Genomic DNA, 22,919 nt, shown 5'->3' with positions numbered 1-22,919 from the left:
CCCTTGAGTTGCAGTCTGGATAGAGCATTTTTCATCTTTCACATTTGAAGCGATCATGCCACGCGTGCCACGAAATCGTCTAGAAACATCTGAAACGCTCGACTTTCGGATTGATTAAAACGCGCTGCAGACAGTAAATGCCAGTCAGTTGGAGGCCGTACGGATTCCACAAGTGGACGGGAAGACAGGGTGCAATTTGTGTGTCTATCGCATATGCACATCGTAGATCTGTCTTTTCACATAGTTTAAGATTGAGGGAAACTGGCATTTTCTTGGTCTTGGATACGCTTAGCAACCGAGTCTATTTTGATTAATTCAAGAGCATGAATGATAGTAATCAGAGATAATACGACAACTAGGCAAACGATGTAAAGGTTCTAAACCAGGACTAGAACACATAGCATGATGCTAATTATAGTCAGAGTGGAGAATTATCATTGAATAGAAGATCTAGGGGTGCTAATAGCCGTTTCGAGCCCGCACAGCGAGCGGTGTTTACAACTCCTCCGAGGAAGCCTCTTCTTGTTCTACATTCACATAGGGGCCAAGCCTCTCCTTCAGCTCATCTACGCTGATGTCCTGCGTCTGGGCATGCTTCCCATTGTGTGGGGGGAAGATGATCTTTTCCACGACATGAATCACCCCGTTGCTGCCGACGGCGTCGTGGAACTTGACACCAGTGAAACCGTTGACGTTGATGACGCGGAATCCGAAAACGGTGGCAATGTCAACACCGATGGATGCGCCAGGTAGAAATGTATCCAGGCTATAGTGATCTTGGTGCGCTGCCTCGTGCTCCGCCGAGTTGGTTCTCTTATCGTAAAAAGCGTCACTGTACACGGTTGCGTTGGGCGCAATCGTGTACTTGAGAATCGCTTCTAGATACTTGACACCTTCCTTGGTGTTGAAGAGGAAGGCGTTGGCCTTGGCGCCGAGGCTCTTGAAGGCATCGTTATTCGGAGCAAACAAGGTGCTGCCCGCAATATGCTGGCCATGGACAAACTTGACAAAATCAGTCTTTTCGTAGGCCAGAAGCAGCGTCGAGAAGTACGACGGAAAGAATGTCAGAATTGGACCAAGTGGCGGTGGTGACACGAGCACGTCGCTGATGGTATGAATCACTCCGTTGGTGGTTTTCTGAAAGAAGAGGCGTTAGCGTCCGATTTTTTTAGAGTAGGTTTCAATTGATGTAATCGAGATCTTACAATGTCCACGGCCTTGATCTTGGAGTATCCATTGAGTGTAACTCCGGCCAAGCTTGCACCAACTCGTATGCGCTGGTGCTCGCCACCCAGACCGCGCTCCCGCGCCTCACTTTCAAGAGTGTAGCTCGTCAGGACGTCCACAGCCTTTTTGGCACCAGAGACGACATGATAGTGGAGAAACTTGTCGAGCACTTCACGGCTGGGCTTTTTAAACTTGTCGGGGATTTTATCGAAAGCGCTGTCGAGCGGCACGAAAAGAGTATGCTCGCTGTCTGTGCTGTTGAGAGTGTCGATGAGTTTAGGGAACTCATCCAGCAGCTTGGTGAATTCGCCGGCGCCGGCGAGCTCCTGCAGGGTCTGGTAGATGGTGAGCTTGGGGTCCTCCTTTCCGGACTTGGGATAATCAAGGCTCTCGAGCGCTTCGAGAGCCTTGTCACGAATCTCCCGTGTCGCGCTGGCTGCGGCATCCGCGGTGGAGCGCTGAATGGCCTCGCCTACAGTGTGAATGGCACCAGGGACTGATGATCCCAACGAGGCCACGCCCGTCCACCAGGGCAAGTCGTCGCCGCCCGCGCCGGCTGGCTGATGCGCCTGGGACGACGGCTTGTGTGGGGTGGCGGCGACGACGCCAGTGGCACACACGGAGAGGGCAATAGTGCTCAGCTTCATTCTTGGCTGGATGGGGACTTGCTTTTATTCTTTTTTGATTCAACAATGTGTTGTCTAGATGGAAAAGCCCCAGATGAAAGAGGGCATGAGTTTTGAGGAAATTCACGCTGAAAAGCGGGCACGGAGCATAAAAGGTCCTCCGCACGTTTATTAAGCTTGATGATGCGGCCATGCCATCACAGCTTCGATTGCGTGTCCCGGCAGCCTCGGGGGACGCGGACTGGCGAATAATCGGCGGCGCCAACCCTCCATCATTCGAAGCACACCATCAGACAGCTCTTCATCGCCCGTTGGCGTGAGGCTCGTTGAGACGTGCAAGGCATTTGCCCTGGTGTTGGCCCCCCCTCCAGTCAGCTCTCTGTTGAGAGGGGCTGAGCACAGCTAGGCTGCGCCGCAGTCTGATATTATTGGATCAGAGCGCCATCTGGCTTGGGCTAGTTAACTGTTGCATGGCTCAAGTGGGCGCTGTTTTCGGATCCGCGCTTACACTAATGGGCAAACATATTCCTGAGCTTCTGGGATCCACGTCACTACTATACCTGAGAGATGGCGCTGCTTATAGCAAGGGTAGGACGGTCGGTCGGGACCGCTCAGGCTGTATTAAGGCTGACATCTCGCTAGTCATGGTAGAAAATGTATCTTTTTCTTCTTATTTTTGCTTCCCTACTGCGACCGGATACATCTTGATATATACTTGGAATCAGAATAGAATCGCACACACTAGGAGCGAGCATTTCCGCTAGAGACAGATTGCGTCGCTAAAAGACAATTACAGCACACAACACAACATCCGGAGCCAGTTGGTGCCCGACGAAGAGCTGAACTCTAGCAGTGTCTGCGCTCTACGCAGCGCAGAGCTTCCGGAAGATGTTGCGCAAGAAGGAGACCTACACGGTCGTCACGCCGATTCCGAGTTATATCCCCCGGCAACTTGCGCTCGACATTCTGCAATCGCACAGCGAAGTGATTGCGCTGAATCCGCTGGTGCTCAGCCACAGGCCAATCTCGGCGCCTCGCAATGCCGCCGCCGACGAATACTACAGCACATGGTACGAGATCACCCAGAGGGTGCAGTTCATTCCTGGCGTGGGCAAGCTAGGGTCCGGCCAGATCACGTTCAACGGCTGCTTCCACGACATGCCCTGGGGCCTGCAAACTCACATCTACGCCCCGATGAGCGTCGACCTGCGAAACAAGTACCGCATCGGCGGCAACCAGCCAGGCGTCGAGCCGCCGGAGCAGCGCGAGCTTGGGATGGAGGACCTGGGGATCCCGTCGACCGGCCTCTATCTCCGCCAAGAGGCCGAGATCAAATGCAACATTGCCATGATGAGCTTTGTGAAGTCGGAGCTGCAAAAGGCATGCAAGGACATGGTAGATCGCATCATCAAGAAGGCCGAGTTGCTGGACTCTGGCGCCCTGCAGGCCATGTTTGAAAACGGAAAGCTAAAGACGGTCAACCCCAACGACCGATCCAGCCTGGCTAGAGGCTCAATGCCACTCTCGCCAATGGGCAGCTTCGGCTCGCCAAGGCTGGGCCACACCTCGACGTTTTACAACCCAAACTCCGTGTCACCGCCTCCTCCGCAATCGCCACCTCTCTCCCAGTAGTCTCCGCAACCATATGTCCAAAGTTACCAGCCACGCCCTCCAGAGCCAAAAGAGCGATCTACGGTGCTCGAGCTGCCTGGGGACTACATGTATATGAATCCTGGCAGCATTCCTTCGCCGCAGCCCAGTCCGGCACTGCAACAGTCCCAGAGGTCGTCAATGACGCCCTCAGATCCTCGTTGGTCGCAAAACCTGCAGACTGGAGGCGTTGGCCACCGTACGAGTGCGATATCAACGACGGGTAGCTTCGCCGCGCAGCCGCCGAGGCAGAGCTATACAGCAGAATTGGCAGCGCACAACGAGACGCGAGAAGTGCACCGTTAGCTTATGGAAATGCAAAATAATGAGATACCACAATATACTTGATTCCCTATTTATTTGACGATAGATGATCTCTCATCTGCTTCTGTGCCTTTTCGAGCACATAGTAAGGACGTCAAAGTAAAATCCTCGTCTCAATAGCCAAGGCTCGATGCTCGAATCTATGACCATGGATACTTGGAATAGCAGAGTAAAAAGTATTTGAGAGGTATACTAAATCCACTGGGAGCAGCCAGATCAGGCTGCAATTGTATCAATGGCGCGCGCCGTGTGCTGCAAGTTGGCTGGTGCCAAAGCAGCGAGTAAGGACAGGCGACGCCACTCACTAAGACGCGGTGCTGCGCGGCCCAAGCCTGGATATTATGTATTGTGTACTCTAGATTGTCTCAGACGCCAAACGGGCTATTACGCTGGCTCTAGGCATTTATTTCACTCATCAGCATGAGTAAGGAGGCTCGGTCCATTTCTAGTGCTGTCCCCGGACCAATATCCCTCGAGTTCAAATTGGAAGTCCGGAATACGTGCATACGAATTGAGCAGCCAAAAACCAAAGACTGGCTTAAATAGTGCATCGGCAATGATGAAGGCAATCATTTCGGTGTTTGTGGACACGACTCCCCACACATGTGCCACCATGAAGATGCTCCAACGCTGTTAGCGGATCACCAATAGAGATAGATATAGTAGAGGCTTACATGTATTGGACAGTAAACGTGAGCAGCGCATATTCGAGAAGGCGGGAAAATGGTTTCTGGAAAGCGGCACCGCGGCTTTTGGCAGCTCTGAGGCTGTTCACGCCTACCTGCCACACGACAAAACAGAAGAAGATTGTCGCGAAAACTGTCCACGCGATACGAGTATTGGACAGCAGGCGGTAGCGGTCTGATGCCACTCTCCCGCATGCAAATAGAAAAACGTTTGAAACGAGACCTGCAAAGGTTGTGGCGCCGTTCAAACCAGCCAGCAAGGAGAGCTGTATGATTACAATCGTGGAGGTAATAAACCAGTCCAGAGATTGGGTGCCAAAGGTCATGCGGCAATACAGCTCGGTCGCCTCATACGATGGAATTGACGTTGGGTTTAGAATCTCGCAGTTGTATCCCGTGCCGTACATTGAAACCATGGCCAGGTAAGAGAGCGCTGATGACACTGCCATGATGGACGAGAGAAGAAAGATCAGACGTCGAGATGTTCTCTCCTGCCAGCCCATTCTGTGGAATACTATGGAGGCAGAGCCCATGATAGATACCATGACAATCAGAGCGATTATGGCTGGAATCTCCGGTTTGTCTTTGGTGATCCGCGGAGCTAATTAGGTCTATTAGCGTGCTTGCTCAGTATTGAGGCCGTTGTCAACGGTGCTTACGGTGGTACTGGTCCGAAGTGGTGACCAGAATATCCGAAAGGGAAGCCATGTTTATCTGGCGTATACTGTTGAGGAAAACCAAAGAGAAAGGGAAAAGCAGAAGGCAACGGTAGTTGGAAGTGACGCAGCAGAGAACTGAAAGTATGCGAAGAAAACCGCAGAAGATGACAGGGAGGAGATAATTACAGCCGACGAGGGGGACAGAGACGCAGGTGAAAGCAAGCCTTCCCCAAGTATAGCCATGTTTCCAGAGAAAACAGGAAATCGGAGAGGTATTTATCATTTAGCCAGCCTTTTTTTCGCTACGACTAAAAACAAGGCTGCTGGCCGACCTACCTTTGTGCGGAATGTTGGCGATGGGCGTGTCGTAGCGAAAATAGCTTCTAGTGCCCGGTGGCGGCGGCCGGTTCTTGCATGCCTCTCAGGGCAAATAATGTGTCTTGATCTTTTATAAGGCCATTGAAAGGAGCGTGTCAAGTATCTGGAAGAACCCCCCAAGAAAAGTTGACCCGTTCTATATTCATGCGTCATGTCGAAATGCCGGGAACCCTGTGAATATGAGCTGAGATGTATCAGTACCGGAACGTGCTGAACAAGGCCCGCGTGCGACAACGGCCAGCCTTGGAAGACAGCCCCTCGTTTTTTTTTCAGGCCAGATCCTTTGCAGGTCCCAGATCTCTTGCGTGTCTTGGTTCAATGGGGAGTGCGACCGTCGGCTGAATGCTCGAGGCTATTTATCTTTTTTTTCTCATCATCTTCGGCTGTCAGTGGCTCTCTCTATTGTGTTGCAATGTGCATGTACAATCGGAATTGCTAGCCTTGACCCCTCCTTAATAACCTGAGTTATACTTTATTGCCTACGACCAACCAGGGCGCACACTATCAGTATAGCGGTGGGCTGGCAATTGCTGAGTTGCACCTGGTGTTGCGCGGCAAATGAAATAAGGAATATTACCACCTCAAAGTGAGCAGAAAAAAATCACCAAAAATCCATTCAATAGATACTTACCATGGTCAACTTTCGCTTGTCTCGTTACCCCCTTGTATGAATTAGTTAGACGTTGGACTCTTACAATATTGTGCTTTGCCCATGAGCTGCGCCTCGGGCGGTTCGTGGTCGCTGCCAGCATTTTGGCGGGTCAAACTTAATCCGCTCGCTATCGAGGTAGGTATGTGCCATCCATCATCCGATCCTAGCCCATATCCACGATCGAATACAGAGAAACCCTGGCCATGGCCTTCTTCTAACCCTTTTTTTTTTGGACCGTGCGAAGCGAATTCACCATGATCAAGACTTAAAAGTCTCTGAAAAAAATTCGGAAAACAAAAACACCGACTTGTGGCCATGTCTGCAGCCGTCGCTCCGCAGCACCGGCCGAGCGCCCCAAATTGCGCGCCTCAACGGGCACCTCGCCAGCCCGACTGGAACACCTTTTACAAGAATGGCTTGCCCAAGGAGGTCATTGTCATTGAGGACTCTCCCGATCCTACGACGAGCCATACCGCCACCAGACCGGGGCTGCCAGCCTCGGCCACCGAGGCCGGTCTCTCGAGCGCGAGAAAGCGAAAGGCACAGGAGCGTTCGGACGCCGGCTCGGTCGGCAAAGGCACCGCGAATGGGTTGAGTTTATACCCAAGCCACTCCGAGTCGAATCTCGGTCGGAAAAGACGGAGAGTCGGCGATCGCCCCGACGACACACCAAGCTCCAGCCAAAGTGTCGCCTCAGCCAAGAGATCAAAATACGCAGATTACAAGCCCCCGCGTGTGCCCGCTCGAAGAGTTTTGAACGCCGAGATTCGAGTCGTTCATGATGTATGTTTACAAACACTCGAAACAAGTACACCACAAGCCATTTCCTAACAGTCCTCAGGAAAAGAGCCATAGCAGTGCCGCCTCTGTTGATGATGAGGACGGGCACTTTATCATTATCCCCGAGCAACGTGTCGGACGGCAATGTAAGAAATGCATCAACACAAACTCACGGCGCAAAGAGAAGAAGAAGAAGAGGAAGAAGAAAGAGGTCCTGACGAGTACGATTTTACAGATCGAGTCGAGAAACTTCTCGGCCAGGGCACCTTTGGTAAGGTTGTCAAGGCCTACGACATGGTCCGACAAGAGCACGTTGCCCTGAAAATCATCCGATCAATACAAAAATACCGAGATGCCGCGAGAATCGAACTGCGTGTCCTCCAAACGCTACGAAGTAACGATCCAGAAAACCGATATAGGTGCATTCATCCCCGAGACAGCTTTGACTACAAAGGCCACATTTGCATCACCATGGGCCTGCTGGACTCGAGTATATTCGATTTCCTTAAAGCGAATAATTTTGCACCATTTCCTAACAGCCATATCCAGAGCATGGCCCATCAGTTGCTCACTAGCGTTGCTTGTAAGTGACTCCGAGCGGCTCTCTCCGAAGCAAAACTGACGAGACTCGAACAGTCTTACATGATCTCAAACTTGTTCACACAGATTTGAAACCTGAAAATATTCTTCTTCACAGCGCTACATACCAGGCCTTTACCTACAACCGCAACATCCCTTCCGTCTCAACAGCAACTTGTCGACAAGTAAAGCAAAGACGAGTTCTGCTGAAACCAGACATCTGCCTCATTGACTTTGGCTCCGCAACATTTGAAGACGAGTATCACAGCTCGGTGGTCTCGACTAGGCACTACAGAGCCCCAGAGGTGATTCTCAGCCTCGATTGGTCATATCCATGCGATATCTGGAGTATAGGGTGCATCCTGGTCGAACTTTTCACAGGCGACGCTTTGTTCCAGACACATGAGAACAGAGAGCACCTTGCTATGATGGAAGCCGTCTGCGGTCGCCCGATTGACCGGGCATTGGTGCAAAGAGCAAACAAAGCCTTCAAGTCCGCGAAGCCTGGCACAATCAAGTAAGTCCTGCATCATTCATCCACTGCTCATCATACGTCAAGTCGTGGTGGTCTTTACTAACTATCACACAGTTATTTCAAGCGTCTCAAACTCGAATATCCAGTTACGGACACGACAAGAGCATCGAGGCGATTTGTGAATAATATGAAGAAGTTGGAGGTTCGTGATGCCGGCGAAAGATGGGCTATTTTTTTCCGGCCTGCTAACACGGTAGTAGGATATCATCCCGCCGACAAATCCGTTTCTATCAGGCTTCTTAGACCTGCTTCACAAGATGTTTGCCTTTGACCCCAACAACAGGATCACGGCAAGAGAAGCGCTGCAGCACCCTTGGTTCCAAGAGAATACCCGCGATGACGGTACCGAGGCGGCGAGGCTGCATGCTGAGCGTACCTCTGCTGCTGTGAGATGAAGAATGTCGGACAGTGGGAGACAACGACAGCAAGCAGAGCTACAGCCCCAACCGCCCATGCTCGGGTCACGAACCAGCCCGATGCAGCGCCGAAGCCAGATAGGCAGGCGAGCTCAACAACATGCTGCTATGAGTAACTCGTTCGAAATTATAAAACGGGGGTTCAGCATTATCGACAGAAGTTTTATTCAGCCATGTTACATCGGAATGTGCTGCACTTCGAATATCATTTTTTAACGTAGGACCGAGGTCAGGCGCAATTGGAAAATACGTCACAGATGTGACGACTGGTAGCACTACGAATGCTCGAGCAGGAATCAATTGCGCCCGTCGAACATTTGGATCTCCGATATTATTTCGACAAAGCAAAAAAACCAAATAGCGTCATGTCAGATCTATAATGTTTATATTCATGGGGGTGTTTGGCGTCATGATGGAGGCGCGACGTCACTTGGAGACGAAGCATATTGCATCTACAGCATAGCATATCGAGTGCAACCCAACAAGGGGCTCTTGAACAACAATTTACCAGCGAAGGGGGGGTGCTTGCCCTTTTTATTCTGGCAGTATTGAGGGATGGGTTGCAGGCAACTGATGGAGCGGACTGCCAAGCGGAATGAGGATGACGGAGCATATTTCTATGCATTTAACTGCAGCGACTGCTTTTATTTTTCTTGCATGGGTGCATTAGGCCGAGTCAATTCGTCTACTTTACGAAATATAACATTGTCGTTTGTGCTTCTTCCGCGTCATCATCATGCTGCCATGCAGCTACTCGGGACGCACTCGAAAACCTGAGCAACTGTACGAGACATTATAGTAGAGGTTATTATACAGCCCGTGCAGCGATGGCCCCTTCGCAGCCCCAACCCAGGCAGACATGTGAAGAAGGGCAGAGTGGCATACGGACATGCAAACAGCGCGTCAAGCTGCGTCGAGACTGGGGTGCGGCCATCAAAGTCAACCCACTGTCTCGCATTCAGCTCAGCCCAGAGAGAGCATAACATGCATCGGAAAAGCAAGTACTCCATGTATAACGCGGCCTGAAGCCCTTTTCAGCCGGTTACTGGTACCAGTATTGTTGAATGTGCTTCGTCGCAAAACGTGACACATGAGCCCGGGCCAGCGAGATCCGTCCTGTTGGCCCTGCCTCCCCTGCCCCCCGCCCCGGCGACTCTTGTTCGTTTCTGATATATCAAATCCAGTAAGTCGTCGCTTCGGCCGACTCCCCCACGATCTCCCCGCAGTGGTCATAAGAGTAGAGGACCAACCATGCCGGGCCAGTCAGGCATCAGCGTATTAGTCTGGGGGGGCGGGCCGCCGCTTATTAGGTAGGTCACCAGCCGTCACCTGGGACTTGCATATGTAGTATGGAGCGGTCAGATGGCCATGCACATGTCGGCGCTAAGGCTGGACCGGCGCGGGCCATCCATCATCATCCGTCATGCTTTGTTGCTTGCTGGTGGCTTTTTCTCTTCGCCAACGACGCAGGCAGACCAGATGCCGTCCGCCTAATAGAGTACCTCTGTAAATCTGCATCTTCAATAAGCGGCCAGTCCCTGCATTCTTTCACTTGTCGTCCTCTTTTCCGAGGCTTGGATTCCCTCGTCATTCCTCCACCCTATCAGACGCCCCGAGAGGCCCTTTGCAGAGAGACCTGTAATTACCCACTGATTACGAGTCCAAAGTTTAAAATTGGTCCTCTCAACGCTCTCAACGGGAGAAAAAGAGCCCCATTCTTAACAAACCCCCTCCCCCGGCCTACCCTCGGCATTCTCTGCCTTGGCAGTTCCTGGGGTGGTGGATAGCGTTCTCCCACCAAAACGTCACCACCTAACGATCGCCTGCGGAATCTGCACCGTTCCGATCAAGGCTTCCCTCTCTCCAACAACACGATTGGTCTCTGCTGAGAGGCATCGTTTTTTTCTTTCTTCTCTTCTCATCGTCTACAACATGGATCACAGCTGCCTAGAAAATTGAAAATACTTGTGTTATACTGTTTTCGGCCCATCACTGCTGCGCGCGCGCCACCAAGTCTGGTCAAACCATGGTCGACCTCATCCTGCCCCGGAGGGCACGCGCACCCAGCAACCCCAAAAAATCATCGTCTACGCACAAGACAGATGGGCCGGCCGCTCCTCGACAACGCCTGCTGGCCCCATCCGAAGGCAACATTGTCGGAAAAGTCCCCAAAACGATAAAGGACGCCAACGACTTGCTGCTGTACTGGAAGGATGGCTTGAGCGCCGACGAGAGAGCGCTGCTGCGCAAAAAAGAGGAACGCAAACAAGTCTTGACGTTGAGGATGAAGAGTGTACGTTGCTCCAACAAACTCGACCAACCAGTACATCATACTTGCAGGCCCGCTCAAACACGTCGCTAACCGCAACTCCCCTTCCCCCATCAGGCCGAAACGTTGAAGCACTGGCAGAATGCCGCCGAGGAGCTTGACCTCCTCGAAGGCAACGACGAGTGGAAGCGCGACTTCTCCGACGGCGACTACAACCCGTGTCTTATCGAGGAGCGGCTGACGGCGCTCGAGGAAGCCCGCGCCAACGGCGATCTCGTCACCATGATGCACCTCATCCGGACAGAGCTCTCGCGCGACCTGGGCGGCATGGGCAACGTCGACCTCTACCGCCACTCGTACCTGGGGACCAAGCACCTGATTGAGCGCTACGTCGACTCGGCCCTGCGGACCATTGACGCCGTCGTCATCCACAGCGCCGTCAGCGGCGACGCGGAGCCTCGCGACCTGCTCGAGGGCATGCTGCTCGCGCGCCAGAGCTTCGGCCGCAGCGCGCTGCTGCTGTCGGGCGGCGGCACCTTTGGCATGTCCCACATTGGCGTGCTCAAGACGCTCTTTGAGGCCAGCCTGCTGCCGCGCATCATCTCGGGCGCCAGCGCCGGCAGCATCGTCTGCGCCGTCCTCTGCACCCGCACCGACGAAGAGATCCCCGCCCTCATCCGCGACTTCCCGCACGGCGACCTGGCCGTCTTTGGCACCGAGGAGAGCGACTTTGGCACCCTCAACCACGTCCGCCGTCTGCTCACCGAGGGGAGCTGGTCCGACATTAAACACCTCAAGAGGGTCATGCGCAGCATGATGGGCGACATGACCTTTCAGGAGGCCTACAACCGCACGCGCCGCATCCTCAACATCTGCGTCTCGACAGAGTCCATGTACGAGCTGCCGCGGCTGCTCAACTACGTCACTGCCCCCAACGTCATGATTTGGTCGGCCGTGACGGCGTCTTGCTCTCTTCCCTTTGTATTCCATTCCTCCCCGCTGCTCGTCAAGGATCCGGTCACCGGCGAGCATCACCGCTGGAACCCCTCGCCGCAGCACTTTATCGACGGCTCTGTCGACAATGACCTCCCCATGACACGGCTGGCTGAAATGTTCAACGTCAACCACTTCATCGTGTCGCAAGTCAATCCCCATGTCGTACCTTTCCTACCGAAAGACGATCACTTGTCTCCCGAGGCCAAGCTTCGCAAGGCGAAGCAGCCGCTCCCCAACGAATCAGACTGGCTCAACATGTTCACGACGTTGGCCAGAGACGAGGCCCTGCACCGTCTCCAGTTCATGGCCGAGATGGGCATCTTTCCCAACTTGATGACCAAGTGCCAGAGCATCCTCAGCCAAAAGTACTTTGGCGACATTACGATCCTGCCAGAGATTGGGCTAGCCGAGCTGCCAGGCCTGCTGAGCAACCCGAGCGCCGACTTCATGCTCCGATCTAGTATCGCGGGCGAGAGAGCCACCTGGCCCAAGCTCAGCCGCATACGAGACCGCTGCGCGATAGAGCTTGCGCTCGACAATGCCGTGCACCGTCTCCGCACCAGGGTCGTCTTCTCTGAGAGCCAAGGGGACTTGCGAAAGCTCGGAGCCGGCATCCCCGCCCCATCCTCGAGTATAACCCACAACGCTGTAGGGGGCGACACGACCGCGGGCACCGTCCAGCAACAGCATCGACGCCGCTCCGGCGGATGTCTCCGCAGCATGGGTGATCGCTCGAGCACGTTCCAGGTCGTCACAGGCGACGTCACCGACGACGACACGATGGAGGAAGAGCGGCTCGAGATGCGTTCGCGTCGAAGCCGCGGCAGCTCCCCCATGACGGTGCGCAAGCCGCGCCTGCACCGAGCGAGCAAGAGCCAGATGCACATCAGCCGGCCGAGCACGGCCTTTTCCACCACCCCCGCGCCGGTCACTGCGAGCAACGCCTTTGCCGAGTTTGACTTTTCCAAGCCCCTCGTGCTGCCCGGCGACGTCCAGCCCGAGGCAGACTCTGCGACGCCGTACGCGAGCACGTCAGAGGACGAGACCCTGCCACCGCCAGCGCGTGGTGCGTGGCTCCAACGCGCGTCCCAGCAGCAGCAGCAGAAACAGCAGCAACAGCAACCGATCGAGGACGTTGAGACGAGCGAGCAGGGGCACTCCAGCGATGCCGACATTGACCAGGCCAGCGAGGAGAGCGATCCAGACCCGTATGACAGCAAGTGGGAGTCACCACCGCCCGAATATAGCGAAGCCATCAAGGACGACGACATGTTTGGCCCAGGAGGACGAATTGGAAATGGAGCATGGGATTAGATGCCTTGCCGTACATAATGTTTTACCATTTCATCGTTAGGGAGCATCCTCCATTGGTACACAGCATTTAGATTTGATCGTGCAGGCGGTCGATCATGAGGCAGCATGGCCTCTTGGAGCATAGCATAGGCGTTTGTAGCGGCCACTTTTCTTTTTTCTTTCCTATGCGGCGCGCTTTTGACAAGACTGGTTCAATACCTACATAGAATACAGCTGAATATTTTTGATTTTGGATCCGGATAATTTCAAGGGCCTTGCTTTGGCAGAGAGAGCTTGAGAATGGCGCTATTTAGCTGTTGTAACCGTGATCAGCTCATAGAGGGTAATTAGCTCCCGCCTTGTATAGATCAGGCCGCGTGGCCTAATGGCTAAGGCGCTAGATTTCGGCTATCATTACCGTAATCTCTAGAGATTCCAGGTTCGACTCCTGGCGTGGTCGCATTTTTTGCACTCCGGACCGATTTTCTGAAAGTCCATCTTGTTCTTTTTGTCCAAGTCTTTTGTTTGGTCCAGCTTTGGCAATTCCTTACAAGGCATCGTGTGTTGCATCTGGTCTTAATAAGGAACTCGGTTTCCACTGCTTACTGCAGCCGAGTTTTCGACGACGGTCTGTGTATCCCAAGTTGCAAAGAATCATGGTAGTGACGCGACTGTTGTGGGGTGTCACGAGCTACGAAAAAAAAAACTGGCGCACATCAGGATGTGTTTTTGCGACTGCATGCTGCCATCGGGCTGGTATCCGTGGTGATTTGAGACAATGGCTTAGCTCTGTAGCATCAAAGCATGTCGCCATTGCTCGGCAATGCGCCCCGGCTGGGTGTTAGTGGGTGCGGATTCTCGCCGGTGAAGGAGGCGTGGCGTGGTGGTCTCGATTCTGAGGGCTCTCTTTTTCATTAGTAATGGGCATATGCCGTCATGTAGTAAAGAGAAAGATTTGTTATTGAGCTGATATTCCAGCCTCGAAAATTTGGACTCGAAATTATAAGAAAAGGCTATCGGCCTGCCTGAATGCGATATCCGGGAACGGAGCACGTACATGAAGACCGCCCCGCAAACTTTAAACAATTTCTACCGAAAAGAAAGAAAGAAAAAAAAGACCTCAAGTTACCTCGCCATGATTGAATGAGAACAGACAAGACTTTTTATTCCACACACACCCTTCTGGCCCGGCGCCGCGTCTCCCGCAGCACCTCGCCGAAGCTCCTCCTCACCCACCCCAACGCACCCGGACCCTCGGCGAGCGAGGCAGGGGTGGTTTGCTCGCCATCCTGATAATCAGCCTGTGTGGAGCAAAGCCTCGCCGACCAGCCGTCATCGCTGCATGGCTCCATTGGGCGAAAATGCAAAAAGTATTTTCCAAGTCCCTTTTTAGCCCGCAGAAGCGCCTATTGCGTCAGAGAGAGCTGGATGGCAGAATCGCCCCGGGACGGCCAATGAGGCGGCGTCGCGGGCACGCAATCGGCGCACCATACCTCATTCGGGGGGGAGACGGGTGCTTGCTACCAAAAGCTAGCTCTAACCCCAGGTACCCAGACCCAGAGAGCTGTCTGTGTAATAGTAGGCATTCAAAGATGGAATTACCGTCAGACGAGCTATAGTTAGCCAATGGGTAATCGTCACCCCGCCAGCAGCGCAGGAGTGAGGGGGAGGGGTCTGTTGTGGTGGTGGTGGAGGAGGAGGGAGGAGGGGCAATCCCAGACACGCCTCGACAAGAGCTCTCTCGGCATGCCAGGTGGGATGTCGCCATGCGTAGAACCACCTCTCTTTTTTTCACGCGCTCCATTCAGCGAGCTGGAGCACACTTGTACATAGTTAGTCGATTATTAGCAATTTCCACAGTAATGGTGTGCCAGTCCTGTATATAAAGTCGAGGCGCGGGCTCCCCCCCTCCCTCTGCGCCGAGCTCTTCTCTTCTCCCCTCTTCCATTTCTTTACAACTTTGACTTATTGGCCCTCCTTTTTCTCCTTATTCAACTCTCGTAAAACAAAGTAAAACAAGCGAAACCAAACCTCACACAAAATGGCCGCTCCCACTGCTCCTCTCCGCCTCGGCTCCAAGGCCCCCAACTTCACGGCCGACACCACCAAGGGCAAGATTGACTTCCACGAGTTCATCGGCGACAGCTGGGTCGTGCTCTTCTCGCACCCCGAGGACTACACGCCCGTCTGCACCACCGAGCTCGGCGCCTTTGCCAAGCTCGAGCCCGAGTTCACCAAGCGCGGCGTCAAGCTGATTGGCCTCTCCGCCAACACCATCGAGTCCCACGACGGCTGGATCAAGGACATTGCCGAGGTCACCGGCGGCAACGTTGGCTTCCCCATCATTGGCGACAAGCAGCGCCAGGTCGCTCTGGCCTACGACATGTAAGAAGCTACCCCAACCCGTGTCCCAAGGGCTCGGTGCCTGGATTCCGCCAAGGTGCCGTTCGCCGAGTTTTTTTTTTTTTTTTGCCTTGGCGAAACTCTCTCGGGTGGCTGTGGAGGGCTCATTTTGCTACTCATTCTTGGGCTGCCCCTCGCCTCTTATTACCCCGCTGCAAATGCCCTCATCAATCACGCGGTTCTCACGGCGAACCGTGGAGCTTGATGAGTAGCGGCTCTGCTCCACCACCCGCTCGGCTTCGTCAAGCCAGAGGGTCGGGCTGAACGAGTCCTCTCTGGTATCTCGGAGGAGAAAAAGGCTGTGACTACTCGGGCCCGGCTCGCGCTACGTCCTACGCTACGCACCATTATCAACCCGTGAGAGTCGTACTGACACGACATTTCTCACAGGATCGACCACCAGGACGCCACCAACGTTGACTCCAAGGGCATCGCCTTCACCATCCGCTCCGTCTTCTTCATCGACCCCAAGAAGACCATCCGCACCATCCTCTCCTACCCCGCCTCCACCGGCCGCAACGCCGCCGAGGTCCTCCGCATCATCGACTCCCTCCAGACCGGCGACAAGCACCGCGTCACCACCCCCATCAACTGGGTGCCCGGTGACGACGTCATTGTCGCGCCTCCCGTGTCCAACGAGGAGGCCGAGAAGCTCTTCCCCGGCTTCCGCATCGTCAAGCCCTACCTCCGCTTCACCAGCCTCCCCTCGGCCTAAGTTAGCCCGCGCAGAAGTCGCCGAATGTAAGGGGTGAGCTTCCTCTTCGCCGAGCGACGGGTCTTGTTTGGTGAACTGCAAGAGTGCCGCCATGCTGGGGGGCGGGGCCAGCTTGACAGCATAGCTTCAAGCTCTCCTCCTCACCCTCATTGCTTCGTCGGCCCAGCCTCGGCGAGGAGAGCCATGGATGAAGAGGAAGAATAATAAAATAACGTTAAATTGAATAAAGGACAATTTTTGGACGGGAATGGCTGGCTAGAAGCCTTGGAGCGAGGCCACTACTCAGTAGCTCGTCCGTATCGCTGAAAGCGATCAATCCACTTTTACCCTTTTCCTCGTCATATAGAAAAATAGCGAATCTAATGACTATAACTCTCTACCTCTTTTGAGAAAAAAGAGCAAATTTCAATGACGCATATCACTGTGCATGTGTATCGCCTCTATTAATGCATCAACTCGCAATCTGGTACTGCATTGTGAGCTGTGGTCGCATGATCTCGCCGCAGGGTAGCATGATCGACAATGGTGAGAGCGATTCGCGCACCAAGCAAAGTGGTCGGCGAGCTGCGCCGCGCTCCTGCATACATGGTAGCCGTTTCAGCCAAAGGCAAAAAAAAAAGAAGATGGTGTAGACTGATTATTTGTTGGCCAGCGTACAGATTGGGCGATTTGTAATAGCTGCTGGTCTTTATTGACAAGTAACATCTGTGTGACGGGATGGTGTTAATGTTCGTGTGTTGATCACTTCGCCTTGCTGGTGGCACGTGGTTAATTTAGAAAAAAGGAAGTTTGGAAAGAAAAAAGAAAGGAAAGAAAAAACAAGACTAATGAAAAAGGAGAGGCGGAAAAAGAAACAATAGCCTGCCCAGAAAGAATACCGTGTCATTTGCCTTGTAATTTCCCTTGATGCCACAGTGGCTGGCAATTGTTTCGTCTGGAAAAGCATTAATGCCGCTCCATATGAAGCAACTTGGAAGTGGCATGCAAAGCACCAGACTTTGTACCGCATACATGGCTCAGCCTTTCGCTCAAGAGCATCAACCAGTTCTCTTGTAGAGTTCGGTGAGCGCAGACCGCCACCCAAGCAATTATTCGTCCGTTCTTCCACGACTTAGACCATCTGTTTCCATGCTCTAAGAAACAACTTCCCGTGTCTGTGTTTCAGCCGCGGACCAGGGTTCCACGTGCTACTAGTGTTGGGGTAAGATTGCATCGTTACGGAGAAGTCGGAAAAGTCTGTTCAAAAAGCGATAATGTAGAGTGATATACGCAGGCATCTGAAGGCACCGTGTCCACTCAAGCGTCACTGTCTTCCTGCCTGGCTTAATAAAAGCAATACTGGTATCCGTACCTACTTACCATCGATGCCCGCATCGGCATACCGGCACGGCACATTCTCTGTCTCGATTTGATTGATGCGAAAGCTTGGACGGTCATGAGGACGCCGTCAGATCTCACAAAACACGCAGCCGACTACCAGTACGTATCAGCACGGCTCAGCGCGATGCGTCCCCCCGTCTGCCGAATTCGCATTTGGATGCAGGCTCGTTCCGGCCAGACCCATCGTCCCATGGTTACTGACTCCCATTTACTGACTTGTTGTGTATATTCGGGAGCTTGGACGGCAAGTACTGGTACAATCTAGGGGATGAAGCGATGGCGTGTGCACCCACGTCTTGGCGGCGTAGGATGGCATCCGTGCAACGGCCGGTGCGGCTGCACCGCCCATCGGCTTTTGTTCTCTGCCGCCGGATCTTTGTATTGCCAGTAGCCCGCAAGTCTAGGGTGCTAACGTTTGTCGGGTGGTCTTTCCATAGTTTGGTCAAAGAAAAGAGAATAAATGAGCCAAAAAAGTGAATGAATGAATGGCGTTGAACATCTGGGTTGGATTGCAAAAGCAGAGACTCGTTTGCACTGGCTTGCCGGTCAAACGTTCTCCATGTCACTAGCAGCCACCCGCTGGCTGCCAACTGCCAGCTGCCCAAAGCCGCAGAAGCCGCGCGGACACCATAGACAAACATCACCAACCGTGCTGAAAGTTCTGTTTCCCAATGACACAGGCATCAAATGTCGAAAAAGCCTTTGAATTACCTGACTGGTAGACGCTTAGGCTGTTCATGCCAAAGGTTTCGTTATGTACTCGTATCGTCGTTTGTAAGCTGCCCCAGACCTTGACCTGCCCGCACATGGACTGACAATTCGCACGGGCTTCTGCGGACTTCTGGCCCTCTCGATAATAGCCACAGCGACACGGTACCTCTCTTTCATCCGTCACGGCCAGCATCGGCGGGGCATGCCGGAGAAGAGAAGCGACGATATTACTGTACTCGGAGCAGGGCTGCGTATACAGATTCACAGTCGTTGTTGATCAGGGCACGCCAAACCGAACTAGCTCACTGTTTTATCCCGTCACCCAACTAGAGTCGAGGTACGACAACGACGACGCCGCAGCCGTGGCACCAGGCTAAAAAAGCTCGGCTCATATCTGAGAGACAACAGCCAATCCACAACGCTGCGCTCCAGCCCCTCTTCAAACCTCTGGCTGGAAACTGCCACAGTCTGTGCGGCGAGCCAAAATCGCCCATTTCGAGTGCCGCCAGCCGACGGTCCTTCGTTACAGACATACACACATCTTCGTGCGAGGGCCACAACTTGCCGCACATCCTTCCACACCAGACGCGATCAGTTGTTCCCTCTCGACTCGTGTCAGGCACCGCCCAGAAAGGCCACACACCCCCCCCTCTCCCCTCTTTGTCGTAGCCTTTGCTCCTCCGCCACGACCAGAGGCCGCAGAACGGTACGTGCATCGTTGGGCTTAGTGCTCCTTCTTGTCCTTTCATCACCAACCGCCATTTTGTCCCTTTTACCAATCTACTCATCGACTGCCGGCACCCCCGAAACCAATATTCCTGGTCTCATCTACATCTACTCCCCTTGTCGCCTGCCCTTGCTCCTTGCATTGCCCTGCTCCATCTCCAAGGCGCAACACGAGTATCCCTGGTCGTCTGCTGCTTGGCCGGCCCGTCCAACCCCGCTGCTTTAATTCTCACGGACCTGGCATTATCCACGTCGCAGCCGCGTCGCCCGCCGTTTCTACCAGCACTCCAGCAAAAGAGATGGGCAGACCCATTCCCATGCCTAGACCCATCACCTTGTCGACCTAGAACCCATTTCTCCTTCTTTCAACACCTTGCAGACACTTTCGCCTGTCCTGGTCCCACGCGAACCCGCTGTTGTGCGATACGTGCATACGAACGTCGCCTCTTCTTTCGTCTCATAGCGGACCTGGCACGTGCTAGAAAATCCTGCCTCATCCTCTACCCTTGTGCCATGAGCTAGACCTTCTGATTTCTGCTGCTCTTGCATCCGCCTAGCGGCGACGAGGCTGTCCACGATGCCGGCTCCAGGCAAGCTGACCATTCCGCAGAGCTTTACCCAGCGCCCTCCTGACGACAGCCGCCCCGAGCCTGGCCAGCAACTATCCTCCTCTGTTGACCGATTCCAGCAGAGTGGCTTAGGTGCCGTATATCGCGGTGCGCAGCAATCGTCAGCAGCCGCGGTGCCACGGTCAAGCTCTCTTCTGAATTTGAGAAATCCCGCCACGCAGACTGTCAGCCAGCTCAGCGACCAATTGACGTCCCGACAAAATCCACCACAAGACGGCATCCCGCACCCCCAAAGGCGGCAGCATGCAAGAAATCTGAGCCTACAGCACAGTCTTGAGAAACCTCTGCCACAACCGCCGCCCGACGAATCGGAGCCTGACGCCACTGCAGCTCCACCAGCTGCTCCCCAAACGAGCGCACCAGACACCGAATCACTGCCCTCGTTCAGCTTTCCTCCAAAATCCACATCGAAGCAGGGGCTGGGCAGCATGGATCCCAGTACTTCCGCCAGTTCAAATACCATGTACGACAACCAGGATCAGAACCCTTCCGATGTCGCTGGCAGCCTGAGCAGCCTGAACACTGATGTGCGGGATGCATTGTCTGCCAGACTCCACGGCCCGGGCTCCTCCACTGCCTCGCCAGCGATCTCGCAAAGTAGAGGACCGCCAGTTGCTGGGCCATCGCAGAGCTCCTCTGCTCATCTTTCGGGCCTAATGTGCAATGTACATAGAACCACTGGCCGGGAGCCTCCTCCCCTAGTCGGTGCAACAACGACAATTCTCGGCGATAAACTATACGTCTTTGGTGGTCGAATTCTTTCTCGCACCCGGCCCGCACCTCTCACTTCCGACCTATATGAGCTTGATTTGATTCGACGTCATTGGACCAAGCTCGACACTTCCGGCGAAGTTCCACCACCAAGATACTTCCACTCCATGTGCGCGCTAGGAGATACAAAAATGGTTTGTTACGGTGGCATGTCGCCGTCACCGAATCAGCCAGTGAATCAAGAACAGCAACAGCAACCCGAAGTCAGCGTCATGTCTGACATATACATTTACGATGTATCTTCGAAAAAATGGACCTTCATTCCGACCCCGGATGCCCCGCAAGGACGGTATGCCCATTGCGCATGCATCCTACATTCGGCTGCTTCGTTCTCCTCCCCACGAGCACCGCTATCCGCGCTTCAGCACAATCCTTCGTCGGCAAACCCCAACGAGGGCCGTATCGGCATCAATATCGACGGCTCGGGCGGTGCTCAGATGATTATTGTTGGTGGTCAAGACGGAGCTAATCACTATATCGAGCAGATAAGCGTCTTCAATCTCCGAAGCTTGAAATGGGTATCCACACAGCCTTTGGGGAAAAGTTGCGGTGCGTACCGAAGTGTCGCTGCACCTTTGTTGCCTGCTGTGTCAGCCAAGATCGGAAAAGCTCATCAAGCTGGCCTGCAACGTCAGGATGGCATCAGCCAGGAAGCTCGTGAGGCTGGCTCGTCTATGCTTATATACTCAAACTACAATTTCCTGGACGTAAAGCTTGAGTTGCAGGTTCGATCTCCCGACGGGACTCTCAGCGAGAAGCCCATGTCCGGAACCTACTCTCCACCTGGTCTTCGATTTCCGAACGGTGGTGTTCTGGACACCCATTTTGTTGTTTCTGGTACATATCTCACGTCCTCGAAGCAAGAGTATGCTTTGTGGGCCCTGGACCTGAGAACACTCACCTGGAGTCGGATCGATGCTGGAGGTAGTGTTTTCAGCCAAGGAAGCTGGAACAGAGGTGTCCTATGGAACAGAAGAAACACCTTTGTAATCCTTGGAAACAGGAAGCGAAGCTTGGTTGACGATTATAACCATCGACGTATAAACTTTACGAATGTGTGCATGGTGGAACTCGAGGCTTTTGGCTTCTACGATAATCCTCGCCGGACAAGCCCAATGTCCGGATTCATCTCTGCTAGCAGTCCGTACTCTGGACCTGGCCTGAGTCTCTCCAGAAAGGCGGGTTACACTGCTGGCGGCCGCTTCCATTCGCGGATAAGCGAGGAGCTGGGCGAAAAGGCGTTGGCCATGAGGGAGTTATCCGACATGGATATTCTCTGCATTGGTGGGGAGCGAATCCCTATCAGCTCTCGGATTGTCGCCCGGCGCTGGGGTCCTTATTTTGTCCAATTGCTCAGGGAAGGCGCTGCTTCACAAGATGGCGGCGACAGCATGACGCTTCGTTCGGGACTTGCTGGCAACCCGCTTCGTGCCTCCTCGATGACGATAACACCGCAATCCCGAGCAGCAACTGCCACGCCGACATCGACTGCTAGCACCTTGGTCCCAGCGAATGTCGATGTTTCCAGCGCCGATGGCTCCGCGCTTGGCGGCGGTACAGCTAGTCAAAGGGAGGAAGCGAATGCGGGAGGAGCAAATACAACGCCCACACCACTCTCGCTCCCGCCAAATACGCGACCTAGATGTCTTTACCTCCCACATACCTACCTGACTGTGCAAGCGCTTCTGCATTTCTTGTACACCAGTTCTTTGCCTCCTATGACGTCGCCTCTCTGTACACCACAGATTCTGTGCTCTCTTCTGCAGATTGCACGGCCGTATCGCATTGATGGCCTACTGGAAGCCGTCGTGGAGCGCCTTCATTCTCTGCTCGATAGCCGCAACGCTGCTGCTGTCTTCAATGCTACTGCGATGGCTGCTGGTGGCGGACGTGGCATCGATGGCACCTTGAATCCCAACTATTTCGTGGACAACCTTGATCCCGTTGGCTCGCCCACCGCTTCGGGAGACTTCACACTAGGAGGTTCCACTACCAACGGCTCTTTCTCGTCTGATGTTGCTTCACGAACAGCCACCCTCAGCATTAGCTCCAGCGGACCAGTCGGCCGCCCTAGTAGTGGTGAGCTGTCGGCTTCGGCCAGCGCGAGTGGCTCTGAATGGGGCTCAGAAATAGACGGCAGTGATAGAGAAGGCGGTGCCGTTTGGAACGGCGAGCTAAGTAGCGTCATTGGCCTTCAAAAACGTGGCCTTCGCGGCCTTATGGAGGGCCGGAGACTGCGCGAGAGGACGGGTACAAGCGGCGCTGCGACTATGGCAGCCACGAGCGCCAACGGCCAGTTTTTACAGGGGCAGCGAGTTGGACTTGGCATCGGAAGCTCCTAAGCAAGTAGGCACATAATGAGCCAATGTTAATGATGTTAGGAGATATGTATATACGGTAACATGTCTGGGACAGGATAATGAAAGACTTTCTACGTAGGCTTTGGAATGATGGCATTATAGATAGAACATGGAACATTTGGTTCTAGGGTCTGAGAGAGCTTCACAGCTAAGA

The 22,919-nt window shown here is 53.8% G+C and overlaps 7 protein-coding genes and 1 non-coding gene across 8 annotated transcripts; 6 read left to right on the top strand and 2 right to left on the bottom strand.

Moving 5' to 3' along the window:
- Positions 1-495: 495 nt before the first annotated feature.
- V2A60_007838 (fasciclin domain-containing protein) lies at positions 496-1,874 on the bottom strand (the record flags this gene model as incomplete). Its single annotated transcript, XM_083259119.1, has 2 exons — positions 496-1,137; positions 1,206-1,874. The coding sequence occupies 2 exons, from the start codon at positions 1,872-1,874 to the stop codon at positions 496-498; spliced, it is 1,311 nt and encodes a 436-aa protein (XP_083115245.1).
- Positions 1,875-2,741: 867 nt separating this feature from the next.
- V2A60_007837 (uncharacterized protein) lies at positions 2,742-3,485 on the top strand (the record flags this gene model as incomplete). The annotated part of the gene is made up of 1 exon (XM_083259118.1): positions 2,742-3,485. The coding sequence occupies one exon, from the start codon at positions 2,742-2,744 to the stop codon at positions 3,483-3,485; it is 744 nt and encodes a 247-aa protein (XP_083115244.1).
- A 750-nt stretch (positions 3,486-4,235) lies between these two features.
- On the bottom strand, positions 4,236-5,221 carry V2A60_007836 (uncharacterized protein; the record flags this gene model as incomplete). Its single annotated transcript, XM_083259117.1, has 3 exons — positions 4,236-4,449; positions 4,502-5,114; positions 5,173-5,221. 3 exons carry the CDS (start codon positions 5,219-5,221, stop codon positions 4,236-4,238), a joined length of 876 nt encoding a protein of 291 aa, XP_083115243.1.
- A 1,296-nt stretch (positions 5,222-6,517) lies between these two features.
- Positions 6,518-8,491, top strand: V2A60_007835 (dual-specificity kinase family protein; the record flags this gene model as incomplete). The annotated part of the gene is made up of 6 exons (XM_083259116.1): positions 6,518-6,985; positions 7,044-7,128; positions 7,218-7,565; positions 7,619-8,078; positions 8,151-8,238; positions 8,297-8,491. 6 exons carry the CDS (start codon positions 6,518-6,520, stop codon positions 8,489-8,491), a joined length of 1,644 nt encoding a protein of 547 aa, XP_083115242.1.
- A 2,047-nt stretch (positions 8,492-10,538) lies between these two features.
- On the top strand, positions 10,539-13,091 carry V2A60_007834 (acyl transferase/acyl hydrolase/lysophospholipase; the record flags this gene model as incomplete). The annotated part of the gene is made up of 2 exons (XM_083259115.1): positions 10,539-10,805; positions 10,899-13,091. The coding sequence occupies 2 exons, from the start codon at positions 10,539-10,541 to the stop codon at positions 13,089-13,091; spliced, it is 2,460 nt and encodes an 819-aa protein (XP_083115241.1).
- Positions 13,092-13,441: 350 nt separating this feature from the next.
- On the top strand, positions 13,442-13,530 carry V2A60_007833. The gene has a single exon. It is a non-coding gene; the product is annotated as a tRNA-Arg (tRNA).
- Positions 13,531-15,111: 1,581 nt separating this feature from the next.
- V2A60_007832 (thioredoxin-like protein) lies at positions 15,112-16,188 on the top strand (the record flags this gene model as incomplete). The annotated part of the gene is made up of 2 exons (XM_083259114.1): positions 15,112-15,455; positions 15,864-16,188. 2 exons carry the CDS (start codon positions 15,112-15,114, stop codon positions 16,186-16,188), a joined length of 669 nt encoding a protein of 222 aa, XP_083115240.1.
- Positions 16,189-19,582: 3,394 nt separating this feature from the next.
- V2A60_007831 (uncharacterized protein) lies at positions 19,583-22,747 on the top strand (the record flags this gene model as incomplete). The annotated part of the gene is made up of 1 exon (XM_083259113.1): positions 19,583-22,747. One exon carries the CDS (start codon positions 19,583-19,585, stop codon positions 22,745-22,747), a length of 3,165 nt encoding a protein of 1,054 aa, XP_083115239.1.
- Positions 22,748-22,919: the final 172 nt, after the last annotated feature.

This window comes from Cordyceps javanica, chromosome 5, assembly GCF_051103115.1.
Source record: "Cordyceps javanica chromosome 5, complete sequence".
NCBI classification, from domain to species: Eukaryota; Fungi; Ascomycota; class Sordariomycetes; order Hypocreales; family Cordycipitaceae; genus Cordyceps; species Cordyceps javanica.
Note: the sequence above shows the minus strand (reverse complement) of the source record. Positions and strands in the feature narration are given on the sequence as shown.